General features: G+C 63.2%; 1 protein-coding gene across 1 annotated transcript in view; it reads right to left on the bottom strand.

Annotated features, from left to right (window-relative positions):
• LOC104570237 (sarcoplasmic/endoplasmic reticulum calcium ATPase 1) overlaps nt 1–16,567 on the bottom strand; it is a 58,326-nt gene that overhangs the window by 2,437 nt on the left and 39,322 nt on the right. Inside the window, exons 18-21 of the mRNA XM_088538884.1 lie at nt 11,867–11,952; nt 8,358–8,491; nt 5,980–6,097; nt 3,242–3,359 (exon numbers count right to left, since the gene is read on the bottom strand). Coding sequence (XP_088395010.1) covers nt 3,242–3,359; nt 5,980–6,097; nt 8,358–8,491; nt 11,867–11,952 — 456 coding nt within the window. The remainder of the gene's footprint in view (nt 1–3,241; nt 3,360–5,979; nt 6,098–8,357; nt 8,492–11,866; nt 11,953–16,567) is intronic.

Below are 16,567 nucleotides of genomic sequence, written 5' to 3'. Positions count from 1 at the left end.
CAGGGACACAGGGATGCACAGCTGGACGCACAGCTGGGCACAGGGATGGACGCGGGGCTGCACAGCTGGCTGCACATCTGGATGCAGGGATGCGCAGATGGATACAGGGAGGGATGCACAGCTGGACACAGGGCTGGATGCACAGCTGGATGCAGGGATGGATGGATGCAGGGATGGATGCACAGCTGGATGGATGCACAGCTGGACACAGGGATGGATGCACAGCTGGATGCACAGCTGGACACAGGGAGGGATGGATGCAGGGATGGATGCACAGCTGGACACAGGGGTGGATGCACAGCTGGATGCAGGGATGGATGCACAGCTGGATACACAGCTGGACACAGGGATGGACAGATGCTGGGATGGATGCACAGCTGGACACAGGGGTGGATGGATGCACAGCTGGACACGGGGAGAGATGCACAGCTGGATGCAGGGATGGATGCACAGCTGGATTCAGGGAGGGATGCACAGCTGGACGCACAGCTGGATGCAGGGAGGGATGGACACAGGGATGGATGCACAGCTGGATGCACAGCTGGACACAGGGATGGATGGATGCAGGGATGGATGCGGGGAGGGATGCAGGGCTGCACAGCTGGATGCAGGGACACATGGATACACAGCTGGATACACGGATGGATGCACAGCTGGATGCAGGGATGGATGGATGCAGGGAGGGATGCAGGAATGGATGCACAGCTGGACACAGGGATGCAGGGATGGATGGATGCAGGAATGGATGCACAGCTGGATGCAGGGATGGATGGATGCACAGCTGGATGCACAGCTGGACCCTGCAGCCCCGGGTGTCCATAGGAGCCAGCACCGGGGTGACCCGGGGACCCGGCCGGGTGACACGGGGGGGACCCAAAGGGACCCGAGGGGACACGAAGGGGACCCAGGGGACCCAAGGGGACACGGGGGGACCCAAGGGGATATGGGGGACCCAAGGGGGCCCAAGGGGACACACAGGGGACCCAGGTGACCCGGAGGTGACGTGGAGGGACCCAGGTGACCTGGAGGGGACCCAGGTGACACGGAGGGGACCCAAGGGGACATGGGGGACCCAAGGGGACGCAGGGGACCCCAAGGGACAGGGAGAGGACCCAGAGGGGACCCAAAGGACACAAAGGGGACCCAAGGGGACCCGGAGGTGACACGGGTGGCACGAGGGGACCCAGGGGACACAGAGGGGACCCCAAGGGGACATGAAGGGACCCAAGGGACCCGGAGCGGACACAGAAGGGACCCAAGGGGACATGGGGAACCCAAGGAGACACAAAGGGACCCAAGGGACCCGGAGGGGACCCAAGGGGACACGGGGGGACCCAAGGGACCCAAGGGGACACAGAGGGGACCTGAAACAACCCAGGGGGCCCAGGGGACACAGAGGTGACATGGAGGGACCCAGGTGACACGAAGGGGACCCAAGGGGACATGGAAGGACCCAAGGGACACAAAGGGGACCCAAGGGGACACAGAGGGGACCCAAGGGGACATGAGGGGACACAGAGGTGACATGGAGGGACCCAGGTGACATGGAGGGGACCCAAGGGGACATGGGGGACCCAAGGAGACATGAGGGGACCCAAGGGACAGGGAGAGGACCCAGAGGGGACCCAAGGGGACATGGAGGGGACCCAAGGGGACCCAAGGGAGCACAAAGGGGACCCGAGGGGACATGGAGGGACCCAAGGAGACATGAAGGGACCCAAGGGGACCCAAGGGGACCCCAAAGGAGCACAGAGGGGACCCAAGGGGACACAGAGGGGACACAGAGGGGACCCAAAGGGACCCAAGAGGACATGAGGGGACCCAGGTGACACGGAGGGACCCAGGTGACATGGAGGGACCCAAGGGGACATGGGGGACCCAAGGGGACCCAAGGGGACACAGAGGGGACCCAAGGGGACATGGAGGGGACCCAAGGAGACATGAAGGGACCCAAGGGGACCCAAGGGGACACAGAGGGGACCCAAGGGACACAAAGGGGACCCAAGAGGACCCGGAGGTGACCCGGGTGATGCGGGTGGCACGAGGGGACCCAGGGGACACAGAGGGGACCCCAAGGGGACATGAAGGGACCCAAGGGACCCGGAGGGGACCCAAGGGGACACGGGGGGGCCCAAGGGACCCAAGGGGATATGGGGGACCCAAGGGGACACAGAGGGGATGCAGAGGGGACCCAGGGGGACATGGAGGGACCCAAGGGACACAAAGGGGACCCGAGGGGACCCGGAGGTGACGCAGGTGGCATGAGGGGACCCAGGGGACCCCAAGGGAGCACAGAGGGGACCCAGGGGAATATGGAGGACCCAAGGGGACATGAAAGGACCCAAGGGGACCCAAGGGGACCCAAAGGGACATGAGGGGACCCAAGGGGACATGGAGGGGACCCAAGGAGACATGAAGGGACCCAAGGGGACCCAAGGGGACACAGAGGGGGCCCAAGGGGACATGAGGGGACCCAGGTGACCCGGAGGGGACCCAAGGGGACATGGGGGACCGAGGTGACCTGGAGGGGACCCAGGTGACACGGGGGGGACCCAAGGGGACATGAAGGGACCCAGGTGACCCAGAGGGGACCCAAGGGGACCCCAAGGGAGCACAGATGGGACCCAGGGGGACATGGAGGGGACCCAGGGGGACATGGGGGACCCAGGGGACACAAAGGGGACCCGAGGGGACCTGGAGGTGACACGGGTGACGCGGGTGGCACGAGGGGTCCCAGAGGGGACCCAAGGGGACATGGGGGACCCAAGGAGACATGAGGGGACCCAAGGGACAGGGAGAGGACCCAGAGGGGACCCAAAGGACACAAAGGGGACCCAAGGGGACCCGGAGGTGACACGGGTGGCACGAGGGGACCCAGGGGACACAGAGGGGACCCCAAGGGAGCACAGAGGGGACCCAAGGGGACATGAAGGGACCAAAGGGGACCCAAGGGGACCCCAAGGGAGCACATAGGGGACCCAGGGGACACGGAGAGGACCCAGGTGACACAGAGGGACCCAGGTGACACGGAGGGGACCCGAGGGGACATGGAGGGACCCAGGGGACACAAAGGGGACCCGAGGGGACCCGGAGGTGACACGGGTGACGCGGGTGGCACGAGGGGACCCAGGGGACACAGAGGGGACCCAAGGGGACACAAAGGGGACCCAAGGGGACATGGGGGACCCAGGGGACACAAAGGGGACCCGAAGGTGACGCGGGTGGCCCCGTCCGTCCTCACCCTCCAGGTAGTTCCTGGCGATGAACTTGAGGACCTCGTCCAGGAGGATGACGGGGAAGGAGATCTTGAGGACCACGAACCAGTGCGGGGCGTCCAGGGGGGTCAGCTTGAAGATCATCTGCCAACGGCGCCACCGTGTCATTGTCACCGTGTCACCACGTCACCGTCACCGTGTCACCGTGTCACCCCAGTGTCACCGTGTCACCGTCACCGTGTCACCCATCACAGTGTCACCATCACCGTGTCACCGTCACCGTGTCACAGTGTCACCATCACCATGTCACCGTGTCACCATGTCACCGGGTCATTGTGTCACCGTCACCGTGTCACCCGTCACCATGTCACCGTGTCACTGTCACCGTGTCACCGTGCCAGCCATCACAGTGTCACCGCGTCACCGTGTCACCATGTCACCCGTCACCGTGTCACCGTCACCATCACAGTGTCACCGTGTCACCATCACCGTGTCACCCATCACAGTGTCACCATCACTGTCACCATGTCACCGTGTCACCGTCACCGGGGCACCGTCACCGTGTCACAGTGTCACCGTGTCACCGTGTCACCGTGTCACTGTGTCACCGTCACCACGTCACCGTCACCGTGTCACCCGTCACTGTGTCACCCATCACAGTGTCACCGTGTCACCGTCACCGCCACCGTGTCACCATATCACCCATCACAGTGTCACCCATCACAGTGCCACCGTGTCACCGTCACCATGTCACCATGTCACCAGGTCACCATGTCACCATGACCATGTCACCATCACCGGGTCACCATGTCACCGTGTCACCGTCACTGTGTCACCATGTCACCAGGTCACCATCACCATGTCACCATCACCATCACCGTGTCACCGTGTCACTGTGTCACCCATCACAGTGTCACCATGTCACTGTGTCACCGTCACCATGTCACCGTCACCGTGTCACAGTGTCACCGTGTCACCATGTCACCACCGTGTCACCGTCACTGTGTCACCGCCACCGTGTCACTGTCACCACCACCGTGTCACCGTCACCACATCACCACTGGGTCACCATGTCACCGCATCACTGTCACCGTCACTGCGTCACCATCACCACCGGATCACCATGTCACCGTCACCGTGTCACCACCACCGCGTAACCGTGTCACCCATCACAGTGTCACCGTGTCACCGTGTCATCGTGTCATTGTCACCGTGTCACCACCGTGTCACTGTCACTGCCACCGTGTCACCGTGTCACCATGTCACCGTCACTGTGTCACTGTCACCGTGTCACCACCGGGTCACCATGTCACCACATCACTGTCACCATCACCACGTCACCCTGTCATCATGTCACCGTCACCGTGTCACCATCACCACATCACCACCGGGTCACCATGTCACCGCATCACTGTCACCACATCACCGTCACCGTGTCATCGTGTCACCACCGTGTCACAGTGTCACCATCACCATGTCACCACGTCACCATTCACCATGTCACCCCCAGCACCATGTCACCACCAGGTCACAGTGTCACCCGTCATCGTGGCACCACTGTGTCACCACATCCCCCACGTCACCGTGTCACCGTGTCACCCCTTTGTCCCCCTTGTCACCAGCCCCCGGGTCCCCTGTCCCCCTTGTGCCCGTTGTCACCCTCCCTGGGACCCCCTGTCCCTGTTGTCACCCTCCTTGGGGACCCCTTGTCCCCCTTGTCACCCTCCCTGAGGTCCTTGTCCCCCTCGTCCCCAGGCCTGGGGTCCCCTGTCCCCCTTGTCACCCTCCCCAGGGTCCCCCTGTCCCCATTGTCACCCTCCCCGGGGTCCCCTTGTCCCCCTCCTTGGGGACCCTTTGTCCTCCTTGTCACTCTCCCCAGGTCCCCTCCTTGTCCCCCTCCCCAGGGTCCCTTGTCCCCATTGTCCCCCTTCCCGGTGTCCCCCTGTCCCCATTGTCCCCCTTCCCGGGGTCCCCTTGTCCCCATTGTCCCCCTCTCCAGGGTCCCCTTGTCCCCATTGTCACCCTCCCCAGTGACCCCTTGTCACCCTCCCTGGGGTCCCCTGTCCCCATTGTCACCCTCCCCGGTTCCCCCTGTCCCCATTGTCCCCCTCCCCGGGGTCCCCTTGTCCCCATTGTCACCCTTCCCGGTTCCCCCTGTCCCCATTGTCACCCTCCCCAGGGTCCCCGTGTCCCCCTTGTCACCCTCCTTGGGGACCCTTTGTCCTCCTTGTCACTCTCCCCAGGTCCCCTCCTTGTCCCCCCTGTCACCCTCCCCAGGGTCCCCTTGTCCCCATTGTCCCCCTCCCCAGTGACCCCTTGTCACCCTCCCCAGGGTCCCCCTGTCCCCATTGTCACCCCTTCCCGGTGTCCCCCTGTCCCCATTGTCCCCCTCCCCAGTGACCCCTTGTCACCCTCCCTGGGGTCCCCTGTCCCCATTGTCACCCTCCCCGGTGTCCCGCTGTCCCCATTGTCCCCCTCCCCGGGGTCCCCTTGTCCCCCTCCCCAGGGTCCCTTGTCCCCATTGTCACCCTCCCTGGGGTCCCGCTGTCCCCATTGTCACCCTCTCCAGGGTCCCCGTGTCCCCATTGTCCCCCTCCCCGGGGTCCCCTTGTCCCCCTCCCCGGGTCCCCCTGTCCCCATTGTCCCTGTTGTCCCCATTGTCACCCTCCCCGTTGTCCCCTGTCCCCATTGTCCCCTCCCCGTTGTCCCCTGTCCCTGTTGTCCCCGTTGTCCCCATTGTCCCCGTTGTCCCCATTGTCCTTACGGGCAGCGGGTCCACGTAGAGGATGACAAAGTGGAGGGACATGGAGAGACAGATGGAGCCAACGAGCCAGATGTTGACCCAGGGGGGCATCCGGAGCAGGGACTGGTTCTCCGAGAGGCTGCGGGGACAATTGGGGACATTGGGACACGTTGGGGACATGTGGGGGACATGGGGAAATGGGGACATGGGGACACGTTGGGGACAGGGGGACAGATGGAGCCATGATCCAGATGTTGACCCAGGGTGGCACCTGGAGCAGGGACTGGTTCTCCGAGAGGCTGCGGGGACAATTGGGGACACGTTGGGGACATGGGGACACGTTGGGGACATGGGGACACGTTGGGGACATGTGGGGGACATGGGGAAATGGGGACATGGGGACACATTGGGGACATGGGGACACATGGGGACAGGGGGACAGATGGAGCCATGATCCAGATGTTGACCCAGGGGGGCATCCGGAGCAGGGACTGGTTCTCCGAGAGGCTGCGGGGACAATTGGGGACACGTTGGGGACACTGGTGACCATCGGGGACATGGGGACACGTTGGGGACATGGGGACACGTTGGGGACATGTGGGGGACATGGGGACATGGAGAGACAGATGGAGCCATGATCCAGATGTTGACCCAGGGTGGCATCCGGAGCAGGGACTGGTTCTCCGAGGGGCTGTGGGGACAATTGGGGACATTGGGACACGTTGGGGACATGTGGGGGACATGGGAACACGTGGAGACACATGGGGACACGTGGGGACATGGGGGTGACCTGGGGACATGGGGGGGTGACATGGGGACACGTGTGGACATGGAGACACAAGGGTGACATATGGGGACATGGGGGACACATGGGGACATGTGTGGACGTGGGGACATGAGGACACGGGGTGACATGGGGGATGTGGCGAGACATGAGTGACACGGGTGCCACACGGTTGATGTGGTGCCACGTAGGTGACACGGTGATATGGGTGACACAGGTGCCACCCGGGTGACACAGGCAACACAGGTGCCTCGTGGGTGACGCAGGTGACGTGGTGACACGGGTGACAGTGACGCGGGTGACACGGCGACATGGTGATGCGAGTGACGTGACGCGGGTGACGGGTGACACGGTGACATGGGGACATGGTGGGTGACGCGGGTGACACGATGACAGGGTGACGCAGTGCCGTGGTGACACGGGTGACACGGTGATGCGGGTCACACGGTGATGTGGGTGACACGGTGACGCAGTGACACGACAGTGACATGGTGACACGGCGACGCGGGTGACGCGGTGGCACAGGTGACATGGTGACACGGGTGACACGGGTGACAGTGACACAGGTGACACAGTGACGCAGGTGATGTGACGCGGTGACGCGGGTGACGCGGTGACACGGTGATGCGGTGACATGGGTGACGGCGATGCGGGTGACATGGTGATGCGGTGACGCGGTGACACGACGCGGTGACACAGGTGACATGGTGACATGGGTGACACGGGTGACAGTAACACAGGTGACAGTGACATGGGTGATGTGGTGACGCGGGGACGGGTGACACGGTGACGCGGTGACATGGGTGACGGCGATGCGGGTGACATGGTGATGCAGTGATGCGGTGACACGGTGACACAGGTGACATGGTGACATGGGTGACATGGGTGACACAGGTGACAGTGACACAGGTGACACAGTGACGCGGGTGATGTGACGCGGTGACACGGGTGACGCGGTGACGGGTGACACGGTGACATGGGTGACGGCGATGCGGGTGACATGGTGATGCGGTGACGCGGTGACACGACGCGGTGACACAGGTGACATGGGTGACACGGGTGACAGTGACACAGGTGACAGTGACGCGGGTGATGTGACGCGGTGACGTGGGTGACGGGTGACATGGTGACGCGGTGACATGGGTGACGGCGATGCGGGTGACATGGTGATGCAGTGATGCGGTGACGCGGTGACACAACGCGGTGACACAGGTGACATGGTGACATGGTGACATGGGTGACACAGGTGACAGTAACACAGGTGACAGTGACGTGGGTGATGTGACGCGGTGACGGGTGACACGGTGACGCGGTGACATGGGTGACGGCGATGCGGGTGACATGGTGATGCAGTGATGCGGTGACACGACGCGGTGACACAGGTGACATGGTGACATGGGTGACACGGGTGACAGTGACACAGGTGACACAGTGACGCGGGTGATGTGACGCGGTGACGCGGGTGACGCGGTGACGGGTGACACGGTGACATGGGTGACGGCGATGCGGGTGACATGGTGATGCAGCGATGCGGTGACATGACGCGGTGATGCCGGTGACGCGGTGACACGGTGACGCAGGTGACACGGTGACGCGGGTGACGGTGACACGGTACCTGTTGAGCGCGTTGCACATCTCGATGGTGACCAGCACGGACAGGGCCATCGTCATGGGGACCGGGGACTCGAAGATGTCACAGTCGAGACCCTCGAACTCGGCGTTGTGCTCCGTGCACTGCATGAAGTGGGTCTGGGGACAACGGGGACAATGAGGGGACAATGGGGACAATGGGGACATTGGGGACGTTGGGGACATTGGGGACGTTGGGGGCAATGGGGAGAATAGGGACACTGGGGACAATGGGGACATTCGGGGCAATGGGTACAATGGAGACATGGGGGTACATTGGGGATGATGGGGACATGGGGGACATGGGGGACAATGGGGACAATGGGGACGTTGGGGACATTGGGGACGTTGGGGACATGGGGGACGTCACAGTCGAGACCCTCGAACTCGGCGTTGTGCTCCGTGCACTGCATGAAGTGGGTCTGGGGACAACGGGGACAATGAGGGGACATTGGGGACAATGGGGACATTGGGGACATGGGGGACATGGGGACAATGGGGACATTGGGGACATTGGGGACAACGGGGACAACGGGGACAATGAGGGGACATTGGGGACAATGGGGACGTTGGGGACATTGGGGGGAATGGGGGGAATGGGGGGAATGGGGACAATGGGGACATTGGGGACGTTGGGGATGTTGGGGATGTTGGGGACATTGGGGACGTTGGGGACATTGGGGACATGGGGGACATGGGGGACATGGGGGACATTGGGGACATGGGGGACAATGGGGACAATGGGGACAATAGGGGCATTGGGGGGAATGGGGACAATGGGGACAATGGGGGGACATGGGGACAATGGGGACGTTGGGGACATTGGGGACATTGGGGGACATGGGGGACATGGAGGGATATGGGGGACACAGGGACATTGGGGACATTGGGGACACGGGGACACGGGGACACAACTGCCCCGCGTGGGGCACGGCCACCTCCATGGGGACGGCCCGAGGGCTGGTGACAAGGACAGCGCAGGACACTGGGGTGGCCTTGGGGACCTCGTGGTGGCTCTGGGGACCTCGAGGTGACTCTGGGGACCTCAAAGTGGCCTTGGGGACCTCGAGGTGGCTTTGGGGACACTGGGGTGGCCATGGGGACCTCGAGGTGGCCATGGGGACCTTGAGGTGGCTCTGGGGACCTCGAGGTGACTCTGGGGACACTGGGGTGGCCTTGGGGACCTCGAGGTGGCTCTGGGGACACCGGTGTCCCCAGGGGGTGGGAGGGGCTCGGCTGGGGCGGGAGGTCCCCGTGGGGACACTGGGGGGACGGGGGTGACGTCAGGGATGGCAGGTCCCCACCATGGCCGTGACACCAACGGTGACACCGCAACAGACGTGTCACCATGGGGCCATTACACCCAGGACCCCAAGGGACGTGTCCCCTGGTGCCACCTGTGACCCCAATGGACATGTCCCCCATGGTGGTGACACCCATGACCCCAATGGACATGTCCCCCCTGATGCCACCCATGGCCCCAATGGCCGTGTCCCGCCATGACCCTGATGGCCGTGTCTCCCGGTGCCACCCATGGCCCCAATGGCCATGTCCCCACATGTCAGTGTCACCCGTGACCCCAATGGACGTGTCCCCCCATGATCCCAATAGCCGTGTCCCCCTCACGTGTCAGTGTCACCCATGACCCCAATGGCCGTGTCCCCCGGTGCCACCCATGACCCCTACCCCTATGGACGTGTCCCCATGTGTCGGTGACACCCATGACCCCTATGGACACATCCCCCCGGTGCCACCCATGGCCCCAATGGACGTGTCCCCCATGTTGGTGTCACCCATGACCCCCATGGCCGTGTCCCCCCCACACGTTGGTGCCACCCGTGTCCCCATGTGTCAGTGTCACCCATGACCCCATGGCCGTGTCCCCCGGTGCCACCCGTGACCCCAATGGCCATGTCCCCCCATGACCCCCATGCCACCCATGTCCCCATGTGTCAGTGTCACCCGTGACCCCAATGGCCGTGTCCCCCCATGACCCCCATGGCCATGTCCCCATGTGTCAGTGACACCCATGACCCCTATGGACATGTCCCCCTGGTGTCACCCGTGACCCCAATGGCCGTGTCCCCCGGTGCCACCGTGACCCCGATGCCACCCGGGACCCCCATAGCCGTGTCCCCCAGTGCCACCCATGTCCCCCAGTGCCACCCGTGTCCCCCAGTGCCACCCGTGTCCCCTGGTGCCACCCGTGACCCCCATGGCCGTGTCCTCCGGTGCCACCCGTGTCCCCTGTGTCCCCACATTGGTGCCACCCATGACCCCTATGGCTGTGTCCCCCCCACGTGTCAGTGTCCCCCGTGTCCCCCGGTGTCACCCTGACCCCGGTGCCACCCGTGTCCCCCATGGCCGTGTCCCCCAGTGTCACCCGTGTCCCCCGGTGCCACCCGTGTCTCCCATGGCCGTGTCCCCCCCACATGTTGGTGCCACCCGTGTCCCCATGTGTCAGTGTCACCCGTGACCCCATGGCCGTGTCCCCCGGTGCCACCCATGTCCCCCGGTGTCCCCCGTGTCCCCTGGTGCCACCCTGACCCTGGTGCCACCCGTGTCCCCCATGGCCGTGTCCCCCAGTGTCACCCGTGTCTCCCGGTGCCACCCATGTCCCCCATGGCCGTGTCCCCCCCACATGTTGGTGCCACCCGTGTCCCCATGTGTCAGTGTCACCCGTGACCCCCATGGCCGTGTCCCCCCCACACGTTGGTGTCACCCATGTCCCCTGGTGCCACCCTGACCCTGGTGCCACCCGTGACCCCCATGGCCGTGTCCTCCGGTGCCACCCGTGTCCCCTGTGTCCCCACATTGGTGCCACCCATGACCCCTATGGCTGTGTCCCCCCCACGTGTCAGTGTCCCCCGTGTCCCCTGGTGCCACCCTGACCCCGGTGCCACCCGTGTCCCCCATGGCCGTGTCCCCCAGTGTCACCCGTGTCCCCCGGTGCCATCCGTGTCCCCCATGGCCGTGTCCCCCCCACATGTTGGTGCCACCCCTGTCCCCATGTGTCAGTGTCACCCGTGACCCCCATGGCCATGTCCCCCCCACATGTCAGTGTCACCCGTGACCCCGGTGCCACCCGTGTCCCCACGTTGGTGCCACCCATGACCCCAATGGCCGTGTCCCCAGTGCCACCTGTGTCCCCATGTCGGTGTCACCCCTGACCCTGATGCCACCCGTGTCCCCATGTTGGTGCCACCCGTGTCCCCATGTGTCAGTGTCACCCGTGACCCCATGGCCGTGTCCCCTGGTGCCACCCTGACCCCGATGCCACCCGTGACCCCCATAGCCGTGTCCCCCCCACATGTCAGTGCCACCTGTGTCCCCCGGTGCCACCCGTGTCCCCATGGCCGTGTCCCCCCCGATGCCACCCATGACCCCCATGGCCGTGTCCCCCAGTGCCACCCGTGTCCCCCAGTGCCACCCATGTCCCCCAGTGCCACCCGTGTCCCCCCGTGTCCCCCGTGTCCCCCGTGTCCCTGTCCTCACCAGCTGGTGGTAGGTGACACTGGGCCCGTCCTCCGCGTACAGGAACCACCAGGCGGCGGCGCCCACGGTGGCCGCCCCGACGTAGCCTGGGGACAACAGAGGGGACACGGTGGCACCGCGGGGACAATGTGGGGACACATGGGGACACATGGGGACAGGCGGGGACACGCAGGGACACGTGTGGGGACATGCAGGGACATGTGGGGACACACGGGGGAAACACAGTGACACACAGGGACACATGTGGGGACACGTGGGGACACACAAGGGGACACCTAGGGACACCATGGGGACATGTGGGACATGCGGGGACACGCGGGGGGACATGTGGGGACACACAGGGGGACACGTGGAGACACGCAGGGACACACGGGGACACACAGGGGGACGTGCAGTGACACGCAGGGACACGTGGGGACACGCAGGGACATGTGGTGACATGTGGGGACACGTGGGGACATGCGGGGACACCATGGGGACATGTGGGGACATTGTGGGGACACGTGGTAACACCACAGGGATGCATGGGGAGACATGGGGACACCATGGGGACACTCGGGGACACATGGGGACACCATGGGGACATGCGGGGACACCATGGGGAGATGTGGGGACACCACAGGGACACATGGGGACACCATGGGGACATACGGGGAAACCATGGGGAGATGTGGGGACACGTCGTAACACCACAGGGATGCATGGGGAGACATGGGGACACCATGGTGACACTTGGGGACACCATGGGGACATGCGGGGAAACCATGGGGACATGTGGGGACACGTGGTAACACCACAGGGACACATGGGGAGACACAGGGACACCATGGGGACACATGGGGACACCATGGGGAGATGTGGGGACACCACAGAGACACGTGGGGACACCATGGGGACATGCAGGGAAACCATGGGGAGACGTGGAGAAACCATGGGGAGATGTGGGGACACCACAGGGACACATGGGGACACCATGGGGACATACGGGGAAACCATGGGGAGATGTGGGGACACGTCGTAACACCACAGGGATGCATGGGGAGACATGGGGACACAATGGTGACACTTGGGGACACTCGGGGACACCATGGGGACATGCGGGGACACCATGGGGACATGTGGGGAAACCATGGGGAGATGTGGAGAAACCATGGGGAGATGTGGAGACACGTGGTAACACCACAGGGATGCATGGGGAGACACGGGGACACTTGGGGACACCTTGGGGACACATGGGGACACCATGGGGACATGCGGGGACACCATGGGGAGATGTGAGGACACGTGGTAACACCACAGGGATGCATGGGGAGACATGAGGACACCATGGGGACACTTAGGGACACTTGGGAACACCATGGGGAGATGTGGGGACACCATGGGGACACTTGGGGACACCATGGGGACATGCGGAGAAACCATGGGGAGATGTGGAGAAACCATGAGGAGATGTGGAGACACGTGGTAACACCACAGGGATCCATGGGGAGACATAGGGACACCATAGTGACACTTGGGGACACCATGGGGAGATGTGGGGACACCACAGGGACATGTGGGGACACCATGGGGACAATGGGGACACCATGGGGACATGCAGAGAAACCATGGGGAGATGTGGAGAAACCATGAGGAGATGTGGAGACACGTGGTAACACCACAGGGATGCATGGGGAGACACGGGAACACCATGGGGACACCATGGGGACATGTGGGGACACCATGGGGACACCATGGGGACACTTGGGGACACCATGGGGACACCCACCGCCGATGGCCAGGTAGCGGAAGAAGAGCCACCCGCTGATGAGCGGCTCCTTGGGGCTGCGCGGGGGCTTGTCCATGATGTCCAGGTGGGGACACCGTGGGGACACCATGGGGACATGCGGGGAAACCATGGGGAGATGTGGGGACATCACAAGGACACATGGGGACACCATGGGGACATGCGGGGAAACCATGGGGAGATGTGGGGACACCAGGGGGAGATGTGGGGACACCACAGGGACATGTGGGGACACCATGGGGACATGCGGGGAAACCACGGGGAGATGTGCAGAAACCATGGGGAGATGTGGGGACACCATGGGGACACATGAGGACACCATGGGGACATGCGGAGAAACCATGGGGAGATGTGGAGAAACCATGGGGAGATGTGGAGACACGTGGTAACACCACAGGGATGCATGGGAAGACATAGGGACACCATAGTGACACTTGGGGACACCATGGGGAGATGTGGGGACACCACAGGGACATGTGGGGACACCATGGGGACAATGGGGACACCATGGGGACATGCGGGGAAACCATGGGGAGATGTGGAGAAACCATGGGGAGATGTGGGGACACGTGGTAACACCACAGGGAGACATGAGGACACCATGGAGACATTTGGGGACACCACAGGGACACCATGGGGACATGTGGGGACACCATGGGGACACCATGGGGACACTTGGGGACACCCACCGCCGATGGCCAGGTAGCGGAAGAAGAGCCACCCGCTGATGAGCGGCTCCTTGGGGCTGCGCGGGGGCTTGTCCATGATGTCCAGGTGGGGACACCGTGGGGACACCATGGGGACATGTGGGGAAACCATAGGGAGATGTGGGGACATCACAGGGACATGTGGGGACACCATGGGGACATATGGGGACACCATGGGGACATATGGGGACACTCAGGGATACCATGGGGACATGCGGGGAAACCATGGGGAGATGTGGGGACACCACAGGGACACGTGGGGACCCCATGGGGACATGCGGGGAAACCATGGGGAGATGTGGGGACACGTGGTAACACCACAGGGATGCATGGGGAGACATGAAGACACCATGGTGACACCTGGGGACACCATGGGGAGATGTGGGGACACCACGGGGACATGCAGGGAAACCATGGGGAGATGTGGAGAAACCACAGAGACACGTGGGGACACCATGGGGACATGCAGGGAAACCATGGGGAGACGTGGAGAAACCATGGGGAGATGTGGGGACACCACAGGGACACATGGGGACACCATGGGGACATACGGGGAAACCATGGGGAGATGTGGGGACACGTCGTAACACCACAGGGATGCATGGGGAGACATGGGGACACAATGGTGACACTTGGGGACACTCGGGGACACCATGGGGACATGCGGGGACACCATGGGGACATGTGGGGAAACCATGGGGAGATGTGGAGAAACCATGGGGAGATGTGGAGACACGTGGTAACACCACAGGGATGCATGGGGAGACACGGGGACACTTGGGGACACCTTGGGGACACATGGGGACACCATGGGGACATGCGGGGACACCATGGGGAGATGTGAGGACACGTGGTAACACCACAGGGATGCATGGGGAGACATGAGGACACCATGGGGACACTTAGGGACACTTGGGAACACCATGGGGAGATGTGGGGACACCATGGGGACACTTGGGGACACCATGGGGACATGCGGAGAAACCATGGGGAGATGTGGAGAAACCATGAGGAGATGTGGAGACACGTGGTAACACCACAGGGATCCATGGGGAGACATAGGGACACCATAGTGACACTTGGGGACACCATGGGGAGATGTGGGGACACCACAGGGACATGTGGGGACACCATGGGGACAATGGGGACACCATGGGGACATGCAGAGAAACCATGGGGAGATGTGGAGAAACCATGAGGAGATGTGGAGACACGTGGTAACACCACAGGGATGCATGGGGAGACACGGGAACACCATGGGGACACCATGGGGACATGTGGGGACACCATGGGGACACCATGGGGACACTTGGGGACACCATGGGGACACCCACCGCCGATGGCCAGGTAGCGGAAGAAGAGCCACCCGCTGATGAGCGGCTCCTTGGGGCTGCGCGGGGGCTTGTCCATGATGTCCAGGTGGGGACACCGTGGGGACACCATGGGGACATGCGGGGAAACCATGGGGAGATGTGGGGACATCACAAGGACACATGGGGACACCATGGGGACATGCGGGGAAACCATGGGGAGATGTGGGGACACCAGGGGGAGATGTGGGGACACCACAGGGACATGTGGGGACACCATGGGGACATGCGGGGAAACCACGGGGAGATGTGCAGAAACCATGGGGAGATGTGGGGACACCATGGGGACACATGAGGACACCATGGGGACATGCGGAGAAACCATGGGGAGATGTGGAGAAACCATGGGGAGATGTGGAGACACGTGGTAACACCACAGGGATGCATGGGAAGACATAGGGACACCATAGTGACACTTGGGGACACCATGGGGAGATGTGGGGACACCACAGGGACATGTGGGGACACCATGGGGACAATGGGGACACCATGGGGACATGCGGGGAAACCATGGGGAGATGTGGAGAAACCATGGGGAGATGTGGGGACACGTGGTAACACCACAGGGAGACATGAGGACACCATGGAGACATTTGGGGACACCACAGGGACACCATGGGGACATGTGGGGACACCATGGGGACACCATGGGGACACTTGGGGACACTTGGGGACACCCACCGCCGATGGCCAGGTAGCGGAAGAAGAGCCACCCGCTGATGAGCGGCTCCTTGGGGCTGCGCGGGGGCTTGTCCATGATGTCCAGGTGGGGACACCATGGGGACATGCGGGGAAACCATGGGGAGATGTGGGGACATCACAGGGACACATGGGGACA

The sequence above is a fragment of the Tinamus guttatus genome, unplaced genomic scaffold, assembly GCF_059628265.1.
Source record: "Tinamus guttatus ecotype Peru unplaced genomic scaffold, ASM5962826v1 Tinamus_guttatus_pri_ptg001267l, whole genome shotgun sequence".
Classification (NCBI taxonomy): Eukaryota; Metazoa; Chordata; class Aves; order Tinamiformes; family Tinamidae; genus Tinamus; species Tinamus guttatus.
This window is presented reverse-complemented; position numbering and strand designations above follow the sequence as displayed.